General features: G+C 40.5%; 1 protein-coding gene across 4 annotated transcripts in view; it reads right to left on the bottom strand.

The window, feature by feature from the left end:
* The window catches only part of RBM33 (RNA binding motif protein 33), a 101,828-nt gene that overhangs the window by 19,810 nt on the left and 55,217 nt on the right, over positions 1 to 26,801 (bottom strand). For 3 of the 4 annotated variants that reach the window (XM_058024963.1, XM_058024973.1, XM_058024981.1), the window contains exons 11-15: positions 23,760 to 23,919; positions 22,534 to 22,865; positions 21,676 to 21,915; positions 20,678 to 20,965; positions 12,403 to 13,041 (exon numbers count right to left, since the gene is read on the bottom strand). In XM_058024963.1, coding sequence (XP_057880946.1) covers positions 12,403 to 13,041; positions 20,678 to 20,965; positions 21,676 to 21,915; positions 22,534 to 22,865; positions 23,760 to 23,919 — 1,659 coding nt within the window. Of the gene's footprint in view, positions 1 to 7,819; positions 8,262 to 12,402; positions 13,042 to 20,677; positions 20,966 to 21,675; positions 21,916 to 22,533; positions 22,866 to 23,759; positions 23,920 to 26,801 lie in introns of those variants that run through there. The other variant, XM_058024988.1, reaches the window with a different exon arrangement.

Below are 26,801 nucleotides of genomic sequence, written 5' to 3'. Positions count from 1 at the left end.
CACAACAGCGGCTCAGGGTCCAGGCACTGCACACCCTTGCCCTGAGCAGGCTCCTGCCACATTCAGCTCGTTCAGAGAGTGTCCAGGGCTCGGCCTGCTAAAGCAAACTGGTGGCTGTGGTGTGCAAAGGTTCAGCCTGGAAAATGCACTTCAGCCTAAAATAAATCTGTGCTAGCTGAAGATTAGTTTGCTTTTTTCAGGTTTTATTATAATTACAATGCTCAATCACGTCTTTTCATGCTTTCACTTCTCTTTCCAAATCATTTTTCCTTCCAGGTTACATGTGAACTATGGTGTGTGTTAAATTTTTATTTCTTTTCTTTTTTTTTAATATAATTAGAGATATGCACATTGCAGAAGGAGGAGCAAAGAACTATGGAGGCTAGAAGAATCAGGAAAATGCTCTGCTCATCTTTAAGCCTCCAACCCCTCTTTAGTTAAAAAATTGGTACTTATTTTGAAGTGCATACTCCTTCTTCAACTTCTATACCAGCAGCTTTTTAGGCAGTCCTTTTCCTTGGACACTGTCTGTACTGGAACAGTTCCTCAAGGTGTTTTTTTGTTTGCCTTACAAAGCTCTTATATTTGTAACCATAAACCAGTCTCAGGTTTGATAGTTCAGTAGTTCAGAATTTACACCTCAAAATCAAGGCCTGTGCATGATAAAAGTATATGCAGGCTACAACTTCTCAAGAACTCAAGTCCCAGACAAATGAGCTTCAAACCTCCTTGCACTACAGCTCAAAAGCACAATCTGTCACAGGGAAAATCCTAAAGCTCATCATGGCATTTGTCCACAGTGTCCAAAGCAAGAAAGCAACAGAAATGTGCATCTGTCTTTTCCCCTCTAATCACAAACAGGTTTTTTTCTCTGCTGAACTGAATGGCACCAAGTCTTCATGGAAAGTTTGGTATATAAACCTTTAAGTGCAGCAATTAGTGAGAAATTACAAACCTTTCCCCTCAATTTCTCTTCAATTTGTATTCAAAAATACAATAGCAAGAGCACTCCTGAAAAACCCAAATATATGCACAAAACCTTACCAGCACTAAATCCTTGTTTTAACATTAGTTCTGATAACAACACCACCATAAGCTCTATGCCTTGATCAGATAATTTCTTTTATTCAACCCTACAGCAGCTGGAAGATGATGAAACTAAAAGGAACAAAAAAAAATTCTAGGAGGAATTTAAATGCAATAACTGGGAGTTAAAATCTAATCTCTGCTAAATGCCTGCTGTGAGAACCATAAATATTTGCAACCATTTCTTTCCGAACCAAAAAAGGATCCCAGCACATCGGAAGAGCATCTGAGAGCAAAGCCCTCAGGTACAAAACACATCCAACATGCTCATTACAGAAACTTCAAAAGCAAACAATCATTTCACATAAAAGCCTAGGATGGCCAACAACCACCCAATATTTAACTACCAAGCTCAATTATCACCAAATAAAACTGTATAAACTGAACAGAGTCAAAGGCATTAGCACACCACGTTGGTTTTCACTGATGAAAAATCTGAGGGGTTTGCTCCCTGCTGGGGTCTCAAATGCCACCACTGGTCTTTGCTGCTACCAAGATGCTTCTGTGAGCCTGAAAAGGTGGAAAGCTCTGGACTTTTTAATGACTTGATCCATTTCAGAAGAAAACCTTCAGAAAACAATAAAGAAAAGGGATGGAATGAGTTTTGCTTGTTCGTGCAAAAAGAATGAAAGGAAAGGCAACTGGATCAAGCAATCTTTTTTTTACATTACTGCTCTGAACATTTACTGGTTTTGAGATGACTTGAAGAGGGGAAGCAGAGACAAAACTGCAGCACTACTACTCCAGAGAGGTCTGTGAGTCAGACAAGGTGCCCCAGGTCTAACAGAGCTGAGCAAGTCAGCAAAACATTAATTCCTGTTCCAGGTAGTCTGACTTCAACTGAAGATAAAAACCTGGTGGTTTCCTTAAGAAATAAAAATGTGACTGCTAAGTGACATGGGGCAAAAAGCAAAGCAACCCCGAAGAAGCATTTCAGCTGTAATTCCTTTTTCAGTGGTTAAAGGCACAACAGTGCAAGGACAAACACTATCCAAGCTAAAATGAACAACCTGTGTGGTACCATGTAGTGGTGAATTACTCTCACCACCACCACCATTCTTTAAACTTCCATGCAAGACAACAACAAGTGGCTTTTCCAGGTACAACAATGAAGAAACCAAGTCAAGCAAAACACCTGAAAAAAAGCTTTTTAACTTCTGGACTTAAAGCTACAAAACCCCAAGTCACCTGCTCATAGGAGCACACTGACATTTTGGAGGAAAGGACATACAGCTGTACAGATGACTGTACATATGCTGACTCCTGATCTTCCCTCATCACAGCAAATTACAGACAAGCAGGTAAGTCCACTAAAGCTCTAGTAGCTACCCCAAATCATCTAAATCACAGAAAATAAATAGCTAAGATCTAATTGCTAACATCTCTCCTACTTAAAATGTCTCAAGTCTAGTTCATCTTAAATCAATTATTGCTCTTCCTAAAGACAATTTCTGTATTGTTATTTTTAATCAGCTTACACCACTGCCTTCCCCACATTTAAATTTGCAGCAACAGAGGGATGTATTAAAGTTTTGAGCCTTCTCATGTCAAAATACATTTTCTTTCCTATTATTTCTTTCCTAGTATTTCACAATGTACAGGGCTGCACTAAATTTTTCAGAGATGCATCTATTCATCATCATGGCCTGTCTCACATAATTTGATGTACAAAATGCTGAGCCCAGGTAGAACACCTTATTCAACCACAGAGACCTGGGACAGACTGATACAAGCCCTGATTTTATACTTCAAATTTCCTCTAAAGTCCTGAGCAGAAAATGAATTTTCATTCTTTGTCTGCAAATCAATGACAGAATGCTTTCCTCTTATTGTTTACTACCTGATTTCTAGATTATGAATTTTGAAGTTTTACAAAGGTTCTGCCTTCCTAAGATCTTGCCAGGAAAAGAGTTCTCTTAAAAGAAACTTTTCTATTATTCAATTAAAGCTGGAGTAATGAAAATGCCTTTTTTTTTAAGTTGCAGGAGTTCTGTTCAGGGGAAAGTATAAAAAGTATCTTTCAAATTTCAAGTACTGAAGGATTGTGAGCAGCGCCAAAACAAGTTAATTTCAAATACTGTGTATAAACAAAGCTCAAAAGATTGAAGTAAAAGAATTTGATTTACATGGTGAATGTTTTTCAAACCTCTGTTCTGGAAGAATGTGCAGTTTGACCTGAAACTAGACTAACAAAAGGAACTGATGCCATTCAGAGGCCATGATTTTAGAACCAATCCACTGATACCTATCAAGGCTGGTTTTCATCAGCCTCTCACTATACAGATCTATATATAGTCAGTGTTGTGTTCTGAGCAACTTAGAAAGAATTCTGTCAAACATGAGATCACAAATTCTACAAGCAGAATTCTATGAAGGACTGCTTGAATTTAGCAAGTTGGAACATCTGTCATAACCATTATGACAGTTTTATGATGAAGATGAAGTTTATTTGCCACCAACATTAGCAGGACAAATTTATTTATAACAAATGCTTTAAAATGTACTGATAAAAATGCCTATTGATACTGTCAGAGCTGCTTGCAATTTGACAGATCAAATCTTATTTTCATTCTTAAACCCCATGAAGGAATGGTATCACCAACTTGCATTCTGTAGTGAGCAAATTGATTAATCCCCCTCTATAGAAATCTCAACTCTTGATTACACCTATCAGACGTTAAGCAGCATTATTCTAGAGTGACAACACTTGACAAATTCCCAAACCATTTTTCTCAGCCTTTGTGGCCCTGCTAGCTTGTATTAACCCTGATGAAAAATTAATTTTCCTTATCTTCTGCTAAACCCCAAAATCCAAATCCGCCAAACTGGCAACTCTTTCTGTAAAGGTATTATGAAAACCTCTAAAAGATTAATTGCATGTCTTCAGGTGACATTAAATTAATTTCTGTACTCGTGACAGACATTTGATACTCCGCACTGAGAGGACAGATAACATTGTCAGGATACACAGAAGGACAGTGGTGCAGTGTCCCAGGGCAGCCTCTTATGAATTCTCCTTTCGATAAGGCCATACTTCACTGTCATTGGCACTGTTAGTGATCTTGCAGCCCACAGACCTCACTGCACAGGTTTCTATTAACCACCACAATGCTGGCTCTATCCATGTAATCTTTGTAAAGCTAATTCAAAATCATCCAATGGCAAAGGGATGTGAATGCTGGATAAGGGAATAAATAAACTCTGGTTGATTTGTGTAAAAATAACACAGAGAAGCAAAATGTTGTCAGCTTTTCTGAGATGCTTTACAACTCAAATTCTCTGTAGCACGATGAAGACTTAAATCTTGTAGAGAAATCTCAGTCCAAAACTGTACTGTGATTGATTTCTTGTAAGAAAGGAGAAACTCTTCATCTGTTACCAGTTCAAGTCAATATTTCTAGAAATTAGTACCTTTAAAGTATCACAGCAGTTGGGGAAGGAAAACATGCTTTTGGTTATTAAATTTATCTTTACTTTCAGGAGAAGAGAAATCACTATTCCTGAGCTGTATAGGTTTGCATAGGCAAACTTGCTTTTTACTGATACTGCAGATGACTGTAGTGAAACAGACAACTACAAAGACAGCTGTGATCCTCACATAACAAAGAAAAAAAAATGTAAGGCAAAAACCACATAGAACAACAGCGATTTTCATCTAATATATAAAGTATTTTTTCACTATAATTATCAGGAACACATATTAGAAGCAAACCCCTAATAATGAGCTATTTCTCTTTGACTGCTGCGCCAGTGCTTTACCACTTTGATACAGCTGGCTGACAGACTGGGGACCTGGGAATAGGAAGCCTAATCACTTGCCAAATATCCCACAACCGAGTGACATGACCAAGCACTGCTTCTGAACAGTTGAAGATCTGTTTTCAATCTGTCAAATGCCAATGAGAAACACCTGGAGACCTTTTTTTTTTTTTTTTCCCAGGCATTCTAGGACCTTTAAAAGGTTTTCTTTTTTTTTTTTTAAGAATAGCAGTAGTTAAGAAAACTGCTCTCCCACCAGGCTAGAAAATGCCACTCTATCAAAGAGACAACTCATCATTAACAACTGGTTTAAGACATATTAATGGGCTAGTTTTGACTGAAAGTACACACAGCAATAAGCTACATCAGACTACAAAAGTGATGAAAGAGCCAAATCATTCCCAGTTCACACCAGAGAAAAAAGACACTTCTGACACTGGTCAGTGATTCAGTTAATTTTTCCCAGCCTAAAATTTTTATAGGCTGTACTTAACCTGAGCAAGAGCACCCAGACTAAGCAATAAATAAATATAATGCAGAAATAGTTCCCCTCCTGTGATAAAAGGACACTGCTACACTGCTTCAGTGAGCCATGATGTGATGAGCATCTCCTGTGCCTAATGGTGTATGAAAAGCCAGAACAGGAAGAAAAAAACATCTTGCAGAAAAAGCAGCTAATTCTATTTAATCCCATGTACTAACACAATTCTCAACTCAAGTAGCTCCTCCACCTGAAAGGAGAACTAAGGCATGGAGAAGGACTGGCCAAAGAGAGTCCCAGCCACACACCTATGCTGCATGAAGTTTCACTGGGAGTGGCAAAAGCACAGCTTGAATCATGCTGAATCAGTGTTGAATCACAACTACATGGTTTTTAGTTAAAGCACCCACCTGCTCATTATGAAAAAATAATAAAAACTATATGTTAAATCTACAGCAAAATCAAGGTTCTGAATGGGCATGTCTACCACTCTCAGAAATACCTCAATTTTTATGTGTCATCTGCAAAATACATAGTATAGATAAACAATGTTTTAAGCAAAGTTTCCTGGCTCACTTTTCAGCTGCCAGTCTGAGAGGTTTTTGTACAGAGAATTTTAGCAAAGACTGGGCATGCAGAGAAAGACCAAGAGAAAAAGCTCCTGCTGGAAAATATCAGTGATACAAATCTTGTGATGGCCCAAAGCTCCAAGAGGTGCACTTCGCAGCTATGGCACAGAAAGCCAGTACTGGATATCAGAAGCCTGTACAATCAGAACTTCCCTTCCTGTGCTGTGTCTGGCCTTTCCAGTTCATGTTCCTTCAAGCCTGAAACCACTGGCAAGTCAATTCCCTCTTGTGTCCTGCCTGAAGCTCCTGGTAAATCTTAACAAAGACAACCCCATTCCCTCCCACCCCAAACACTCCTGAGTCAAGGGCCAAACCTCTGCCCTGAAGGCCTGTTCCAAGTGGTCCAACTTCTCAACAGAGGGATGTGACTTCTCAAAATATTGAACTCTACAACTCTGCAAGCTTGCCTCCCAAGTTAAGAGACTGCATTTTCATATTAAATCTGACTTTCTCTTTGTAAAGCACTTTAGTGGAGTCACAGCTATCTTCACAGGAAACTGGGCTCCAAGACACTGTAACACCAACATCTCTGTAACACAGACATGAATTCTGCACTGTAACATTTACCATGGCAAAGAAACTCTCCTTCGAGACTTAACTAGAGTGACAAGCAACAAAGCTCTGCTTTCTGTGGGTTTAGGAGCAAGCTGCACTCTTCAATATACAATTTAAAAGTCTCCTGTGGAAAAGGAGAAACCTGTTCTGCAGTCTACAATAGAAAATACTTTACTGCACTTTAGATCCATGTTATCCATAGCAAAGTCAGATTCAATTTAGGTAAGTACCTCTTCCCCCTTGCACACATTTTATGAGAAGCCCATAAAATGTATTATCTGTGTCTGGTTTGGCTGTCACCTTAATTCTTACTTTCTAAGTGTGCCCTTAGGGACACATGTCCCTTTATTTCCTTTTCCCAGTAATCAAATATGCCCCAAAGAGCAGAGCACACCTCTCAGTGCATGAAATCAGAGACTCTGTCTCTATAGGGACCATCCTCACTGGAGGTCTGGGAGGACACAGCTTTTTACTCATTTTCAAATGTTCCTGCCATGGGCAGGGACACCTTCCACTAGACCAGGCTGCTCAAAACCCTGTCCAATCTGGCCTTCAACACTTCTAGGATGGGGCATCCACAGCTTCTCTGGGCACCCTGTTCCAGTTCCTCACCACGCTCACAGGAAAAAATTTCTTCCTAATATCCAATATAAATCAACCCTTCTTCAGTGTGAAGTCATTGCCCTTGGAACAAGTCCCTCTTCAGCTCTCTTGCAGCCCCTTTAGGAAGGTTCTGTAAGGTGTCCTTGGAGCCCTCTTTTCTCCAGGCAGAACAGCCCCAACTTTCTCAGCCTGTCTTCAGAGGGGAGGTGCTCCAGTCCCTTTACCAACTTTGGGGCCTCCTCTGGACACCTTTCAACAGTTTCATACAACCAAGAAATTAATGTCCACTTGTGAAACATTTCCAGAGTGAAATCTTGCAGGTTATGGCAGGCAGAGTCCTTCTTCAGAGCTCATTTGGCCACAAAACCTGGGCACTCAGATGTGGCTCCTGCAGCTCCCCCAGCCCACTCCTAGGCAGGCACTATCCATGCCTCCTTCAAACTCTGGGATACAAATGAACACTAAAGTCATTCTCCTGTTTCTTGAAAAGTTATAGGACCGTACAGGGGAAGAGATCCTTTGTCAAGGGTTGGGGAAAGGGCTTCATGAACTTCCCACACAAATGCCACAATTCCTGTGTTTGCAATTCCTGACATATTTAGATGAAAGGCGCTAAAGAGCTTTCAAGTCAAATATTTTTAATTAAACTTGAACACATACATGCAAGTAGAAACAAGTACAAACATGAAGCAAAGTTGGTTGATAAGGTTACATTATCAAACAACAATCATATCAATCTGTATTTTTTTCCATATTTAGAACTCCATATTCATCTCACACTTCCCAGTTGCTTGAAATTCGACCGAAGTTGTCTATCTTCCATTTCCATCTTGTTTTTGCAATCCAAGGACATTTTTTTGTGACAGGCTTTTCAAACAGAAGAACTTGCCAGCTCTTTTTTCAAGCTTTTCATACGAAGCATTTCAGGTTTTCAGGAATTAGGATCACTTACAAGATACTGCTTGTAATGCAACAGGGAACACCAAGATTTTACTGTATTTTTATCTATGTATTTATGAAAAAACCCTCATTGTGCAGCCTTCCACAGAGACAAAGATTGGTGTGTTCTTGGTGCAGCATAAGAACCAGCATTTTCAGGCCTTTGGGACAGACACACAGCTCTCTGAGCATGGCAGGACATTTTCTGGCTAAGAGAAAAATCATCCAACAACATAAGATGACAATAACACAGAGATTTTATGATATTGTAATTTACCACAGAACCTCCAACTAAATAGACAACATGTTCAGCATGTGTTTCATATATCTTTAGATATCTAATGTTATAGATGGTACAAACCTGTTCTTCCAGGACTGAAAAAACTCTGAATATATTGAGTGAAGGAATTCAATTACATTTAGTACTAGAACTCTTAACAGACAGATTGATGACAGAGAGCCCAAAGAGCATCACAAACAGTCAAGGTGTTAAAAAACATGACTCATCAAGAGAGAATGAAAGATATTAGAGCTCAGAAACAGTTAAGATATGCTTAAAACAAGAGAGAAATTCTTCCCCCTCTTCAAGTATAATACACATAGTCAGAAATTCAAAACTATAGCAAGAAAATGTTATTTGGTCACTAAGAAAATTATCCTAAATATACACATTTGATACTGGAATAGATAACCTGGAAAATCTGCAATAATGAGATCTCAGAAAAACATTGGACAAAATCTGTCAGGAATACTTCAGAGTTCATCCCCTCCTTTCAAGATAAATTACTTCAACAGTCTTTTCACCCTTATTTTCTATAATTTTATGATCACATTTTCAAGCGATTTATTAGGGTGTTTCTTTCCTACACTCTCATTGAGTTTATACTTACAAGTAACTTTAGCATTGACTTCAGGCTCCTCAGTAAGCCCAGCAAGTCTCAGAATGCTTTATTAGTAAAATTTACAAGTATGAATGCTCAGGGAATACACTGAGCTCTTGTATCTGAAAAGGACAGCTCTGAGGAAATGCCACAAAAACAAAGCACACTGCATTCACTGAAAAGTATCTGGGCCTCCTTGGAAAAAATAAAACCAAAAACAAAGCAGCAACAACAACAACAAAAAACCCCCTCAAAAATTCCCAAAACCCACTCCCCTCCCCCGCCCAAAAAAAAAAAAGGAAGATTCAAAAAAAAAAAAAAATCCAAGTCCATGTGCTAAACATTGCCTATTTTTCCAGGAATGTAACATTTAAAGAAGTAATTTAAATGGAAAACTATTCACTTTACTGCCATTCCCATATAAATTATATGTATATTAGAAAGGGACGGGAAAAGTGTTGGGGAGAAGGTGAAGGGTGGGATTTATTTAGAAAATAAAAAAGCGTCAACAGACAAAATAATTACTGACAGCACCTAACATGTCACCTTGATACACAGACTTAGTCTGACATACTGAAAATGCTGAATCATTTTCTACTTTCATTTTCCTGAAGAACAGAAATTGTAAATTAAGGCATCTTATGTGTCAGGAAAGCTGAACAAGTTCAAATATTCTTGGAATTTACATGGTAATTCTTAAAATTCCAAAAGTAAAATCTTCTCACAAAAGAATATTGTGGAAACAGATGAAAGACCATTTTGTTTTTAAAGGACCCAAGGGATATTTCTACCTACAGGTCAGAGATCTTCAGTAGCACTGCTGTGCCCAGCAACACAAACAGACAAAAGCTCAGCCTGGTAAAGACACTGCCCTCAGGAAAGGAAGCCATTCTCTTGTGACAGTGTTTGTACTCCACAGTTCTCACCAACACACCACACTGCTTAAATATTACACAAAAAACAGCAACAGCACCAAAGCACTGAATCCTGGTTCTACAGATGATCCTACTGAATTAATAACAGTCCTTGTAAGCAGGTTTTGGTTTAGGCCAGCTTGGGCTAGAGAGAGTGAGTTAGAACAGCTCTGGGCTGGAGCAGCTCCTTCAGCTGGAGCTCCCCTGCGGGGCTGTCAAACAGGACAGACTTGAACCCAGAAGCTCCAAAAGGGAACCTGCATTCTGTCTGATCATGAGCCATCTCACTTGTACAAATGTATTCAAAACAGCTCTGCACAAAAGAGCCCAGGAAAGGAGAAGAGTACAAGGAATTACAGAGAGAGCAAGGCCGGGGATGCTAACTGCAGGACAGAGCCAGAGCATACAGGTAAGAGATACCAGCAACCCTTTGGCCAAAGGCAAGGAGTAAGAGGAAACACTATCATATGCTAAGGAGAATGGCCAGGGAAAATGAGATTTGGCTTTTGCTTTATATTTAGTGCTCAGGCAAAAGTTGTGAAAATAAATTAAGCATGTGGCAGGACTAAAGCAGTGAAAACTAAGAACAATCTCCAACTGTGGTAGTATTTGGAGCCCAAGCACCTTTTAATTCTTCTTTTAAATCCTGTCAGAAATGGGCTAGATGACTCTGCCCTGCTGCTCAATTTATATTTTTTTCCTTGTGTGGTCAAAGAGATAAAGTCACAGATTCAGTTTGTCACTAACTGATTAAAAATTAATCAATTATATTGATCAGTGTTAACAGCTAATCGCAATGCTTGCTTTCAGTCTCCCATGGCTGGAAGGAAACTTAAGAAGTCCATGGCAACATGAAAAGAGTGACAAATGCTACATGTAAAGAACCTGCTCCACCTTGCTGAAACCTCAGTATCTGAAAGTTAAGGAAGACAGAGTAAATCTGCTTCTCTACACAATTAAAGAGGAGTTATACATGCATTTAATCAAGCTAATTGCTCTTGCTTACCATGACACTTATCTGAAACAAATCATTAATGGTCTTCTGAAATGGAGCACGTGATAAAACCAATTTCATTGTGGATGCTGCTGTGGGCACTGATAACTATTTGTTACAAGGAGCTCTATACAGTTGTGACTTGCATTGTTTTGTTTCATCACATAATAAAAGAAGTTGTGCATGACTGCTTTATTCAATTATGCATGAATCACAAACCTGTCATACCTCTTGCAGGCCACTGGGATTCCTGCAGACATACTTATATTATAAATATTTTTAGCTTAGCACAATTAATTTCTTTCAGTTTCCTGTACTTTATTCTTCTGTATTTAAGTTACCACATCTGAGGAATTAGAACTGACAACAACCTGACCTGCAGGATGTCCATGTAGTCAATAATGCCCTGTATGTTAATATTTGGAAAGACCATACAGTCATTATGCAATTCACAACTCTGAGTGCAATTAAGCTTTATGAACTGTAGAAAAACATTCATAAAAAGTAGTTAAGACTGGTTTTTCAACTTCCTCTCCATTTCTACAGAGTAAAGCCTAACCTCCAAGGCCTTGTTCAGTCCCTGTTACAACTGTTTTGTTTTCCCTATAAAATTCTCCAAATCATGTAAAAGCATTCTTGCAGAAAAACACCTCCAACGTGCTCCTACATCAAATCATTCTTTCCTCCTCAGCATAAACCCAAGGACAGTCTTCAAACACTGACAACATGATCTCCATGTCCCCTCATCTTAGTTTCTTTAGAGCTCTAACAAATTAACTTGTCTTTTCATTAAGACAGAAGAAATTTGATCAAGAGACTTTCTCACCAAAACCTCGTATTTTAAACAGGCACACTGTCCTTAAGACCATCATTGTGAGTCCTCCACACCAGTGCTCAAGGGACACACTGCAGATAAAAGACCCCTCATCAAGAGATAAGGAAATCTCATTTAGATGCAGAAGTGAAATGGTAACGTTTTAAACCCAGCCTGTAACAGAAAACACCCCCCTCCAACACACTGCTTAGATCAGTTTCATAACATGCTTCCTAAGAAAATAAAAACCATCTTCCACTGAGTAGAAACCATACTAAGACCAACAACTGCACACAACTAAATTAGGCGGCCTCACTTACCATATAAGCAGGTCCACCAAATAAGCAGGTCCTTTTTAACCAAACCTTAGTTAAATAATTAATAATTAAGTCACCTAAATTTTTTTCTCTGAGCAATTATCAGACGTATCAACCTTAAGCAAAAGGAGCTCAACTGAGCAGTCTTTGAGATTTCAGACTCCAATTTACAACTTAAAAGAAAGGAGTATTTCACTATGATGTCATTGGTAACTGCCTGGCAGTAAAGTATCACAGGAAACACTAATTGTTGAATAATTGCTAATAAATTACAGTTCTGCAAATATAATATATAGACTATTAGATATGCTAAACCTGTCCCCTCCCTCACCATCTCAGGCCCATCATTTATTTCGGGATTCCACAGAGTCAACCACACAGAAACAAACCACGAGGAGACACAGAGATGAGATGAGCCTTGTACACTTACCCCTCCTGACAACTTAATCACCCTGACTTTGCTGCCTCCATGGGGCCCATCACTAGCACTGTTTGTCCGCTGCATCACTGTCCTTTTCACGCCCGGCTTCTGCTCCTGGGGCCGGCCGGGCGCCGCGGCCGCGCGCGCCGTGGGCAGCGCCGCCGCCGTGGCCGCCTTGCTCGGTAACACCTTGGGGGCTGCCTGAGGCTGACTGGCAGGGATCGTTCTGGTTTGCCTCAGCTGCTTCACTGGCTTCAGCTGCTGTCCTTGGTAGGGGCCGTCCCCTGCGCCCTGGGGGAAGTCTGTGGGTTTGGGGTGGATGTTGGCCACTGCTGCGTCTTGTTTTCTAACCAGGAGTCTGCTCTTCACGTTGTGCCGGGTCTGCAGGCCGGAGTGGGGGATGTAGGGGCTGCCGTTGGTGGGGAACTCGGAGGAGTCCTCCTCGTGCTGCTGGTAGGGCTGCTGGGAGCAAGGCTGCTGCTGCTGCTGCTGCTGCTGCTGGGCAAGTCTCTCCAGCAGCTCTCTCTTCCTGGCCCCAGCCTGCTGCTGCCGTCTCAGCTCCTTCTGCTTCAGGATCTCCTCTCGCAGGCGCTTCTGCTCCTCTATCTTCAAACGGTACAACCGAGTTTCCTCATCCTCGTCTGGGTACTACAAGGGAAACACAAATGAATTTATGGAATTCTAAACAGATGCCAGCTTGGCCAAAACAACATGAAACTGGTTCAGATGTAGAGCTTTTTACATTTTCCCTGATGCGCTCCACTAATAGCCTTGCTTTGGTATTTGCTGCTAGGGTTTATTTACTATTCATTACAGACAAACAGCTCAAATCTGGTTTAGGACTTAGATATACTACTTCCTAGACAGAAAAGCTTTAGTACCACTTGAGAAATCTGATCAGAATACTAAAAAAAAAAAAAAATAAAAAAAGTTTGACAAATTGGAATTAATTTAAAAGTTTCCAAAACCAATTAAACTATTAATATAATTCAAGATATCAAAATATGCTTCAAATAGAAGGTAACAATACAGAGGCAACCCACTGTCACACAGGTTTTATCTTGCTCTTTTCTGACAAAGTAACAAAAGGTAGGGTGGTAAATGACCTGAAAGGCCCTGATTAGAACTATTGATTTTTCTCACAGAATTTTAAGCCTGATCTCAAACTCATTTGTCACACAATAATTGGTTATAATGAACAGCACAAGTCAATCTCTCTGACCTTGAACTCATGCACTCTCTTCAGAATCAAAATGTTGCCAAATGCAGTGTTGGAATATTAATGGTATATAGAGAATGCCTTTAATATTCCAGCCCTGGGCCTCTCTGAAAGTGCTACACACCATCAAATAACCTTCCTAAAGATTCTTCCACTCTGGCAGAAGGGGTTCTTATGAAAAGCTGTATAAAATGGACAAGAGGCAGGGAAATTCAGATTCTCATCACCCTGGAAAAGAAATCAAATGGCTCTTGCAATAAAACCACATATTTTTCAAAATTAGGAAGAATACTGTTTTATTTTATTATTTCTCTTTTTTTAACCATTTGAAATATTAAGTTAGATTTATAGAGAATGCTTACAAATGGTGATGAGCCCAACATTCTACCTAGAATGTATCAACCACTCCTAAAAACAGCCTCTTGAATTAATGATACTTTGCATGCCGGTAAATTAATGCATAAAGAGTGCTAAAATATTTCTCAAAAACTGGGAATCTGTGACAAACCTTTATGTATCTTGCAGCAACTGGGTGCAAACTGTTTTTGACACAACTGCCATTTTTTGAACAGATGTAACCCAAATGTATGACTTGAAGGTTTGGGGCTTTTTTAAGAGCTTTTAATCTTAGTGCACCCTAGAATCCTTCCCAATCCAAGAAAAAACCCAGCAGAACAGATTCAGCCATAATGTTGGTTCATGGATGTGAGAGCCCAGCAGAGTCAGCTTTGCACTCACAGCACCCAGATGCACAAATCCTGAATGTTTGTTTCCTTCAGCTGTAGCTGCTTCTTCCCTGAGCAGGTATTGACAGGGATTATTCTCACAGTCAGTAAAACCAGCTCATTGTCTCAAATTAGAAGTCCAATTGCAAGCATCTAATCAGTAGTCTAATTAGAAGCCAAAACAGTGACTAAATAAGACTAACCAAATTGCATTTTTAAAATTTGTATTTATTTTTTAAGTATGGATTGTAGTTCAGGGATGAAATCTAACACAGTTCTTTGCATGAGAATGCTACATGCCCCCAAAAGTTCATATCTTTATCTATACTTTGTAGAACATGATGGTGGTGACTAATAACCACTGTGACAACTAAATTAAAGCTCTGTGTTGATAGGTGGTACAGAAACATACTTCTAGAGGAGGAAACACAGATATTTCTTCTTGTATTGACTACTGGAGATGGTGAATTGTAGCAAAAAATAGAATTAGAATTTATCCTTAAATTTACCCCAAAAAAATAGAATTTATCCTTTTGAAATACAGGGAAAGATGAAAACACTTAAGAATACTTTGCAAAGGATGAGAAAACATGTAAGCTCCAGCTAGGAGGAGGATGTGCTGTTATACAGATCCTGATGCAATTAATAAAAATTTCAGTCATTTTCAGAGACACTATATATCACAGTTACTACAGTTGTTCAGAGGAAAAACTTGTTTCACTTAATGAATTAGTTTATTCACCTGCTTTGGTTTAGATTATAATAATTTATCTAAACAAGCCTGATGGATGCCATGAGCCAATACCAAGTTTACTTTTGGAGGCAGTCCTGTAATTTTTTTTCCCCTTATGTTCAACTGGAACATTGCAGCGTGAGTCTTCAGGAGACCACTTCTATCAGTGCCCTTTATTATGAGGGATTTGCCTGCTCATTTTATCACCTAACAAGGTCTGAAGGCCTTGGGAGACAGAGATCATGGTGTGGCAGGCTCAGAACACCAACTCAAAGGTTGCACATGGCACAGAGATGTGTGCTTTGCAGCACACTCAAATGAGCCCTGCCAGCACACAAGGAATGAACATCCCAAGGGACTCTGACTAATACATCCCTGCCACAGCCCTTGGACAGATACACTGATTCCAACTATGCCACAATTAAAACACAGAAAGATGACTGACATAAACTAGACATAAACTCTATTACCAACACACATGCAGTTCAAAGAATGCTTAGTAGAATATTCAGGCAATTTGATTTCAAATATAATCTGAAATCTTCCTCTCTAGAACTTGACTAAGGAAATTAGTAATGATCCTAGGAAGTCAATCCCTTCTTAAAAGTTAAAATCAATCATCAAGAGCCCTGAGGTTATATGACAACTGCAGATCAGTCTGTTAACAGGCGACAGGTAGACCTAAATCCTTCAAAAGCAAGGTACTACTGTTACTGTTAAATTCTAAACAAAATACCCCCACAGCTGGAGGAAGATAATATAAAGACCCTGTGATGATTAACAAAATATCTCCATTAGAAGCCAGCTTTAACTCAATTTAGTTGTACAATGGCCCAACTGTACAGAGTGAGAAGGACAGCAAACTCCTTACCAGGATGAAAAGAGGGGCAGTTAAATCCCCTCCTCCTCAGCTCTAAGAGCACCTTGTATACTCCATCCTAGAGAGTGGGGGTATATATGTGATGTATAGTGCACATAAATGACCTAGAGTAAGTAATAAGGACATTCAGCATATGGAACAGGCAAGACAGGGTCAAGATGAACACAGGGCACAATGCCCATTGCTAATGACTTCCATCCCATTAGTTCAGTAAGCCCAGTATAGATTTTTCCAAAAAGCAACAGCACTGCCAAGGAAAAAAAAGAAAAAAGCCAGGAAAGCAAGCATTCTGCCTACAGAATCAACTGGGAGAAAGTACACATCCTTTAAAGTTCAAACCACTGTAATTTTCACATTCTGGGTTTGGAAGCAACATTATCTATAGGTAATAAAGCAGAAAAACATGGAGCAGCCTTTTCCCTAGACAAATTATTAAGCTTCATGTGATCTGGGTAGAAAACGCCCCACCATGAAGAAATGGTACACTGTAAATGTATATGGCACTTGGTTTGTGGGGGTGGCTTTTTTCTGCCAGGTTTTTAAGTTTGTTTTCTTTTTTTTCTTCTCTTTTTAAAGTGGAAATTCTCATCCATCTTTGAACAGCTTTAGCACAATGCATTTCCCTGAGGTTTGAAGGAAGACTCAGCCTTAGCTGCAGGTTTTTCTTCTCCCTTAAAGATCCAAGGCAGTTTTGATAGGAAGCACCAAAAGAAAACATTACAGGCTGCTCTCCTGAATCTAGCTGAAGAGCACCAGCAAGAAAGAGAAGCAACAGTCCCACATCCTTCTTCTGGGGATCCTAGAATGGCACTGTTGACTTAGGAAAAGACAGCAAGGACACACTCTAAATCAAGGGATTAAACTTTCTACTAAAATTTAAGTCCTAGTACCAAGTAACTTGCTTTTCATGTAGTGAATTAAAAAAAAAAAATAAACCCATACCTTATCAGAAGTCTGTTTGCTAATTAACAGAACTAAATGCTGAGTCATAAGACCAGACACTGTTAATGTTCTGGGTGGTTCCCAAGGAACAAAAAAGGAATCATGCAACCAGGATCACTTATGTGTCCCAGTAAAATGGGTGCAAGAACAGAACATTCAAAATGGTTTGATCTGTGGCATAAACACAAACCTATTCAGCAGACTTGTCTTTATTTTTTTAACCTGCAACATTAAAAACATAAACTAGAAAAAAAAATAGGCACCACTACAAAAATCTGGAAGGGAAATTATTTAAACTGGAAGAAATTCTACAATTTTTCAGGGCGTTCACACCCAAAAATATTAAACTATTCAGATAGATTTGATCTAGTAATTTAGTGCAGCAACTTTTTTCCATATTGCAAAACTTGTTAGAAAAGACAGCAACGTAAAATCCAACAAAATTCACAATTCACTGGATTTGGAAGAATGGAATACAAAGGTTTTCTTTCAGTACATCAAGGATATTATCCCCAGTGTAAGTACTAACATCAATACACTGATGACTGCACAGTGCTCTACTAATTTCCCTCCTGCTCTGAGCTCCAATATCCATTTCTCCTAAAGACACATCACCTTCCTCCATTCTCCCTCTTCATTAAACTCAAAAATGCTTAATACTGCCTAAATTGCTCTAATCCTAAGCTGACTTCAACAGGAGCAGAATTAGGCCCACAGCACCCAGACTTTCCTATTTCAATGACAAAGTGATGTTTCAGACTAAGGACATACAATTGAAATCCTGGGCAGTAAAAGCTATTCTGAACAGGCATTTAAGGTCAGTATTTTGCAGCCTCACAGGAACACAAGCATTCCACTAATATACAGTTTTTAATCTCCTCACATTGCAAACCTTTCAAATATCTATATTTAGGGTGAGCAAAACCTCTAACAGTCAATATTGCTATTTTTTTTGGTGCTTCCTGAATGATAGGCCACTCATAGAGCCACTGACTCTTTAGGAAGAAAGATGCAAAGAAAAGTCTTAATTTTCCAGTTGAAGACACTTGCAAAATAACCTGCCCAATTCAGTTATGTGCCATACAGCTAGAAAAGGTGACAGAACTTAACTCTTTCTCATCATCATCAAAAGCAAAAGAACAGGATGAAGTCACCTAATTACAAGAAAAACACACAAAAAAGACTGTAAAACATTACAATCTGCCTAAGGAGAGATATGTAATAAACTACATTACACAAACAGTTAAGGAAATTATTAAATGCTTGCAAATGAACATTTTTGGTGCAGCATTACCATATAAGTGACAATAAGCAGCAGCAGTGACCAAGACCACTGCAGTGGCACAGCAGAAATGGGACAAAGCTTCTACAGTGTTTGCAGCACCAGGCTCTGTTCCAGGTGTGCTTGGGAAGGACAAGGTTCTCCTAATGCCTGCCAAATATAACTACAAGGGCTTCACTAGGAGACTTCATTTGTTCCAAGACAACCTTGGTTTTTTATCCTGCTTTGCAAAAACTTGCATGAAACAGGTATCAGAATTTTATTTCTGTCAAAACTGTCATTAATAAAAAGACAGTTTTATTTGTAATATACTAAGAATTCACAAAGGTAAGATTAGTTGGTTTGATAACCAACTAGAGCATGTTTAAAATGTAAAATGGAGAAAACCAGATGACTGCTTTGGGGTTGTTTGTTTGTTTAGCTTTCTATTTAACTAAAAAAAACTTTTAAAATTCTTATATTTTTTCTAAATACTGCCAGCGATACTTTGGAACGAATGCCTTAATTTTCATAAGACTACACTACAGAATAACTTCAGGATGTTTTAGATGTGGAGGCCTGCAGCTGATTTTTCAAGACTTACCTTGCTACTGGCCTGAAAGGCTTCCCTATGAAGCACTGCATTTTGCATTTTCTGTGACTGAGATTATTCCAAGAGACTGAATCAAGGGGAAAGAGATTACTTAAATATTTTTTCCAAAAAAGGTGAAAATTGAAAGCTAAAAAAGGATTTTTTTTTTCATTTCCATTGAAAAGCAAGTGCACAGGAGGTCAAACACTGATAGCTTTGGGTTTCTTTTGTGCCTCATTTATGGAAATTAGTTATGACCATCCCTAATCCAAGAACAAGATGAAAAGCTAATCATGAGCAGCTTAAAAGGAAGACAGCATTATCACAATTAAAGCTTTCAATGGCTGTTGAAGAAAACCTGGTCCTTGAGACAAGATTCATAGTTAACTATAACTATGAAGACTTAGAGTGCTTCACAGAACAGCCTGACAAAGCACACAGGGCGCATTTAGCCATCATGCTCAGGATATAAAGAGCACCATCAGTCCAATCCTACCCCCTCTCTCAAAGCAACAGAGCTCATGGAGACTCTTCTCTAGCTTCCAGGAGATGTGTGCAGGAAAATGGTCATCTGTTCACATGACACGATCCAGTGGAGCTGAAAACACTGGCACCTGATTTTTCCAATTGTGCAGAATACTAGTAGAGCAAACATCACTTTCTCCAAAATGGAAAACTTAAAAGCATCTCCTCTTTTCCCTTACATGAAAAGGTTTCATAAAAAAGACATTTTCTTTTTCAGGAGCAAGAAGCTCCATGGACAGCACAGCTATGATCTCTTGCATGAATGCTCAAGGCCTAGTAGAGACTGAACAGCCTAAAGGAAAACAGCATAAGGAAGACAGCTCTCCAAATAGCCTCCAGTTTTTGCCTTTGAGCCACACAGCATCATGCAAAATGACAAAGAGGCTTTCAGACTTAGAAGAATATGATCACCTGAAAATAAGATGTAATTCCCAAAGATAAAAATGGGCAAAATGAGTATTTCAGAGACTTGTATCACTGATCACCTTCACTCAAATTCCACCTGTTCCTAGCAGAAATGACAACTCCTCCCACAAAACAAATTCACCACAGCCTTGCCGACCTTCCTGACCTTCTATGTCAACGGAGACTATTTCTGCTGTTACAATAAAAAAATGCAATTCAGAAGGGAGGCCTCTAGTGGCACCTAAAATATTTGGTGGATAATACATTAAATGTGCTTTCTATTCATAAATTAGACTAGAAAAGTCTTTTAAAGGTGGGAGTTTTGTGGTGGGAACTTTGTTTCTTGTTATTTGGTTTTTCATCTTTTGTGTAGGAGTATCGGAGGGTAGGACAGTCAGGAGGGACAGAGACAAGAGAAGCCAGATTTCTGCAGCCAGGTTGTGGAATTTGGGGTTTATTGTAAAGGGTGTGGGTGCAGGGCCCTGCTGGGAGCTGCCAGCCACAGATCAGAGCAACTCTTCTCTCACAGCTCTTGAGAGAAGAGAGTGGCAAAGAGGATGAGAGAGAGAGAGAGGGAGTAAAAGAGGATAAGAGTGTAAGAGAGTGAGGTTCTCTTTACAATACAATAAATCTTCTGTGTTGAATATTTTACTTCTCACTAATTTAGTACAATATTATAAGAACCATTACATTACTATACTGTGTTACATTTAAACTCTAAAATCTACTTTTTGGACTCCTGCCAAGCTAGTAGGGTCTGCTCTGATCCTTGGACCTGTCTGCAAGCAGAGGGTGTTGTTTCATCAAAAGGGGATTAACCTTCAGCCAGCCACACCATTGTTTTCCTATTGTTCAGTAACTCAGGTATCTCAAAGCTTGCTTTCACGTCAATCTTATAGTTTCTATATCCTCAAAATCTTTTGCCAGGCAATCATATTGATAAGGCTTTCCTGTTTCATCTTCCCCAACACTTTTGTTTAAGCAAAACAAAAAATCCCTTACCTCCGGTTCACATTTTCCTTCCGACTTTGCCTGGCCCACTGGGGTGATGGGTTTAGCTTTCATCTCAGGCCTCCCCTGGGAGTTGGCAGCAGCAGAGGCAGGCTTGGTGGCAGGCAGGGAGCTGGGGATGGGCTTGACCTGGGCAGCAGGGGCGGAGCTGCGGCGCGTGCTGCCCATGTCCAGGGCGTGGGCCGGGGCGATGGGCAGCTCGCGCAGGTTGCTGTTCCTGGGAGCCGCTGCCTGCAGCTGCTGGCTGGAACGCTTGACAATATTCTGGGATGGGGTACTCTGGAAAGAATAATGGAAAAGAAGTGCTGATTTACACCACAAAACAAGCTGAAGTGATTCTGGTTTCACATTTTCCTGATTTAGTTCAGTTTGGGAAAATAAGCTTTGTGAAAAGGCACAATATTTTTAATGTCAGGGAAAAAATACAGAAATGAGAATATTTTAATAACCTTTCCTAATCAAAGCAATTATGCTAAATTGTAGTTACATTGTCTTGAGCACTGCTCCACGCTGTCGTCCTACCCAACCTACCAAGCAGCAAAATATGCTGCATTGGAGGAAAATCACAAGACAAGAGAAGCATTATCTGAACAAGAAAACTGATCAGCAGTGGTACAGAGAGGCCTTCAAGAGTGTCACAGAAGTGAGCTCCCACACAATCACAGACTACCAGCAGTTGTAAACCCTTATAAAGCAAACCTCTCCTTCACCCCCCCCTTCATCGCTAGTTCTTGGGCAACTGCAACATCATCTCTACTGGACCCAAATCAAAAACAGCACTGAAGACCAGAGGAGAAAAGAAAGATACACATGGTATTTTAAAATGTAGATTATAAAATGATCAGGGCAGAAAATGAGCAAGAAATGATAAAAGAAGGGGAAAGAGCAGGAAGGTAATAAATAGAACAGAAAACTCACGCTGGTGAGTTTTGGAATTTGTGCTTACATGCCTGCTACTCCTGCAGGACACTGCTGTATGTGGTACTTACATGCCTTGGCTTCATTGGACCCTGTCGTGGCTGACACTGCATCCTGTTGTTATTTGGCTGCTGCTGTGTGGCTTGCATGTGAGGCCTGAACTGTGGCTGGTTCATGGGCATCAAGGGCTGTGGAGGCCCTTGGAGATGGTGATGCTGCTGCTGCTGGTGATGGTGCTGCTGTTGCTGCTGGTGATGCTGCTGATGAGGCTGAGGTTGTGGCTGAGGCTGTAATGGAGGATGCATGGGACCCTTCACATGAAAAAAAATAATTTTAGTTTCAAGGTAATAAACTCCAGAAAAGCACCTCCAGCCTCCTGAGTCCTAAGATCTTTCTCTTCAGTGTAGCTGAAGTACTCTTTTTCAGGAGTGCAAAATGCTAGGTCTCTGATGCGGTCAGAAAACCCACTGTAATGAGTAAAAGTGAATATATATCTCCATTCCTGACTGGTCTACCTTGACCAAAGTAGAGAACTATAAGCAGCTATGAATCAGGTTACACTAGGAAAGAGGAAAGAACAGACCAACCAGCGAGGTGTAAGGTCATTCTACTCTTAAAATCTGTGTACGGCAACAGGTGAAGTAAAAAGAAAAACACGAATTCAAGGGTTGCTGTCCTCTACCCCGTTTTCTAACGAGGTTTACCCCGGCCCTCCGCATATCCCCGAAGCGCCGCCCCGCTTCCAGCGGCGGCCGGCAGAGGGCGCTGCCGCCCGCGCCAGCACCGAGCGAGACCGGACACGGCGGCGGGGGAAGATCCCTCAGATCCAGAATATCCATCACCCTCCAGGCACAGCAGCGATGGCACTGCAGGGCCATCCCCCCTCGGAGCCGCAGTGCTTCGGCCCCGTCACTCCCCCAGCGCTGTACCTGCATGCTGGGCTGCGTGTGCGGGGCCAGGAAGGGCTGTCCCGGCGCCTGCAGGAACTGCTGCCGCGGGGGGATGAAGGGCCGCGGCGTGGCCGAGCCCGGCTGGTTGAAGTGCAGGATCCCCACGGGGCCCTGGGGCTGCATGCCGGGCCGCACCGGCCGCTCCCGGGGGTACACCGGCTGCTGGCCCTGCTGCGTGAAGGCGGGCCCGGGCGGGCTGAAGGGCATCGGGCTCTGCGTAGGAACGGGATGGGCGCTGTTCAGAAGCGGGGGAGGCGGTGGCGGCGGGGGACTGCGCTGCTCAAACAAGGGGTGACCCGGGAACCTCGGATCTGCGGGAATGAGAGAATTGATTCAATTACAGCCTTCCCGGGACACAAACACATTTCAGAGACATAGAGCTCTAGTATGATTCGGAAAGTAACCTGAAATTTGCACAATGCAAAACTCTATGGGAGGTTTTAATTATAAGAGCTACCCTCAAGGTTATGTTTCTCTTGCTCCTGTCATTTGTGTATAAAAGGAATTGATCCTTAAAAGACCAGCACAACTGGTACTCTGCTGGAATCAGCAATATCTTTTGGAAATTCTACTTTAATAAAATCAATGAAGGATTCCAGTGAATACAGTTTAAACCACAGAAGAACTCATAAAGCACTGACAACATTTGCTGACCAGGTATTTAGCACATTTTAATATACTATACATGTGCAAAAATATTGTGCGTGTCTGTGTATATATATACGCATATATATATACATACACACATTACATATATGTGGTATAAGTATAACTTATCCTCTCTTTTGTTTGCTAGGCTGTATCATTTTATCTAACCTTAACAAGCACTACACACTCGGTCCAGGCAGTTTAAAGAGTTACAAGAAATCCAAGTGTACGGAGAGTGTTTGTTATCCAAATTACAACAAAGTGCAACAATTTCATTGCAATAATCACATAGATATTAATTATTTTTGTGTCTCTATAAATATCTGGATTCACGGCAGTTACAGGTGAAGACATTAAAAAAGTAAAAATCCACATCAAAAGAAGTAAAAATATACTAGACAACCAGAATTTCTGGCATGGTCCAGCCTGACTCCATCAAATGGGATCTTCCAGCCTTCATGTTCTTCTGAACACTTCATGTTGTGGGATATGCAGTGACAGTGCAGTCACTTTACAACAGGTTGGTATTAATTATTAATGGGATTGAAAATGCTCACCTGCTAAGAAGAAAGGATCTCTGTCCTGAGGAGGTGGAGGAGGGAGTGGTGGAGGTGGTGGGGGTGGCCCTCTCCACTGGTCCTGGATTGGCAGCCTTGGGGCTTGGGAGAAGTTGGTAGGAACTGGTCCAGGTGTATGCTGCTGGAAGTCTGGAGGGCCCTATTTAATAAGGCAGAATTAAAATTAAGGCTACCATCCAGAAATTTATGTAATTGTCTGCTATAACTTTTTTTCTCTCAAAAATACAATTGCTGTATAAATTATCTCCTATCACCTGTACAAACTGACGGCCCTTACTGAGTCATTCCTTCACAATGGAAGATACATTAAACCCTAGTACAGTATCTTGAAATGAATTCACAATGTTTTAATAATCACTAGCACCACAGGAATGCCATTTCTTCTCAAGCTTATTTCTGAAATCCATGCAATTATTGACCTTCTTTCCCATTAATCCAAAAAAATCTGAATGTCTACTTTAGAAGACATTCCTGACATTTATCTTCATAAACCATACTATTCTTCATCATCAATTCAGCACAATGTAAGCTACAGGAGGGAGCAGCTTTACTTAAAAAAAAAAGCAGGGAGGAAGGACAATTTATGACACCCAGAAAATTAAAGAAATAATCTTTGTAAAAGAATTAAGAGCAGAGCAACATTTCAGGCTATTCACAGTTTAGCATCTGAAGCATTTTAAGAAAGAAAATTTTGTACTCTTTCTTCCAATAAGGTATTGGATTTTTTTTCTTTTTTTTTAATGCCTTTGCATACTGCAGGAAGCAGTATGTTAATACAAAACCAGAACTCTGCAGAAGACATCTTTAATTGAGTAATTCACACTAGAAATTTTTTTTCTATCAAAAGTTGACAAAATACATTGGCAACCTCTAATATACAGAGTAAGCTTTGCTTCACATAAATTATATTCTCAACCATTTCCTTATTATGTGAGTAAATCAAGTAAGTAACAAAAATAATCTGTGAACATCCTTGCTTTCTATAAAGATTCTGAAATCAGTGGTGGGATCTGTTCTGTCTACATGTGATGCTCACCTTGAAACTTCAAACTTACACTGCTGAAGACAAGCTTTTCAAAACAGATGCCAGACCAAAAGCTCCCTGCTAGACTGAAGTATTGTCATCAGGGAAGGACCAAACAACTCAGCTGCAGTACCTTATCTTTTATCTCTTCAGTTGGCCTCACCAAGGGTATGCACAGTCTCACCCTATCATATTTGTACTGCACAAAGACTGGAATTTTAGGATAAGAATTTCTCACACAGCAACAATGGCCCTGGAGCATACTCACTATCAAAGCAGCACAAGACAGAGCTGCTTTTACAGCCTTCTACCAGCACAATACACCTGGGATTGGCAAGGCCCAAATAAGCAAATGAGAAGCACCAAGGATCAGATCCATTATTAAATCTGTGCCCTTCCTGAAACACCTGAATGGGGATGTGTGAGATACTGAAACCTCTTATCTGGGACCAAGACTGTGACTACTTATGTCATTATACAGCCATCAACTGTAAATACATTATATTCCTAGAGATTAAAGGGTCTATATCCCCTTGCTTCCAGTCAGCCAGTCTCCTGTGGGTATTTCATTTAGTGAAAAGACATTATATTACACTCAAGCATGACAGTCCTCATAACATACACACTTTGTAGGAGGAGCTCTACACTTTTGCAAGTTAGCAGTCAACACACAATATTCCTGCCACCTTGGAACTGACTAATGCCTTTGAATTTCACAGCCTATCTGCAAACAGCAGTTGGAGCAAAATGGAGCTGTTTGGGATGGAAAGAAGTGACATTTATTTGTTCCATAAAAACCTTTTCAGGTTTAGCTGAACAAGGATGTTGAACTGCTTTGCCCTACCCTGGTGTTGAGCAGGACAGCACTGGCTGCCTGCCAAAAGATCAGCTGAACACAAACCTTGAGGATCCTGACCCTTCACTCCCAAACCACACCTCCAGCACCACTGCACATAGGAGCTGCCACAGCTACTTTCAAAATAAGGTTAGATGCATTCCCTCAGCTCAGAAGCTTTGGTGACAAAAGCCTATTTTCTCACAGTATTGGTCTTACAGCAATCCCAGGGAATACACACACAGCCCTTCCACATGCTGCACATCCCTGAAGGAGGCACCCAGCAGACCCACTCATTTTTAGCTATTCATATTTTAGCTTTTTAGTTATTAGTTTACCAGTGGATAATGCATAAGGCCATTGCAACAGGAGCATGGGAGAACCCAGTTCAACAGGGCACTTGCACACAAGATGGTTTTAACCTTGCATCTGATTTACAGCACGTAGTCATGCTCATCTTGCATCTCAGGACAGAGCATGGTCCTGACAACCTTCTTTCCTCATTTTCAGAGAGCCTGACTCAGAAGCTCTCAAATTCCTCCTAGTTTTCCCTAGACTATGCCTACACATATCTTAGTCATTTGTAAAATAGCCAGCAAAAAAACAATTTATGTGGAAACTTACTGAAACCTGGGCTAATAAATCTTAAGTGTCACATATCTGCCACCCGAGCTGAAGAGCTGGCAGCAGCAAGAATCTGTCTGGGCTTGGTTCCAAGCACCAAATGGCAGTGCAGTGATCATGGTCTCCTCTACCTGCTTCTTCCAAACTCCATGTGTTCTGCCCTGGTTGAGGTAACACATCCTTATCAGTCTCTCCTCTCACTCCCAGGCTTCAGTTTTAGTGCTAGGCTGAAGGGAACAGGCTTAGGCTACAAACTAAGCAGCCATCTCTGCTTCTCAACCACATTTGTTACCTGGTCTCATGCATCTTCCTCAATATTAATTCCTTGCCCAATTTGCCTTTTTGTTCTCCTGGTCCTGCTCACTCCTGCAGATACATTCTCTCATCCCCATCATGTCTTTCACTCTGGCCATGGGTTCCTAAGCCCAGCATGGATCCAGACCCCAGCTTCCACACTCCAAGCTGGTGGTCTTGTGCTGTGGCAGCTGGTCAGGAGCTCCTACTTGCCCCCCTCAGCCCCTGATTGCCTTGTCTGTAC

Source organism: Melospiza georgiana, chromosome 1 (assembly GCF_028018845.1).
Source record: "Melospiza georgiana isolate bMelGeo1 chromosome 1, bMelGeo1.pri, whole genome shotgun sequence".
In the NCBI taxonomy this organism is placed as follows: domain Eukaryota; kingdom Metazoa; phylum Chordata; class Aves; order Passeriformes; family Passerellidae; genus Melospiza; species Melospiza georgiana.
The sequence above is the reverse complement of the archived record's forward strand: the minus strand, read 5'-3'. Positions and strand labels throughout refer to the sequence as shown.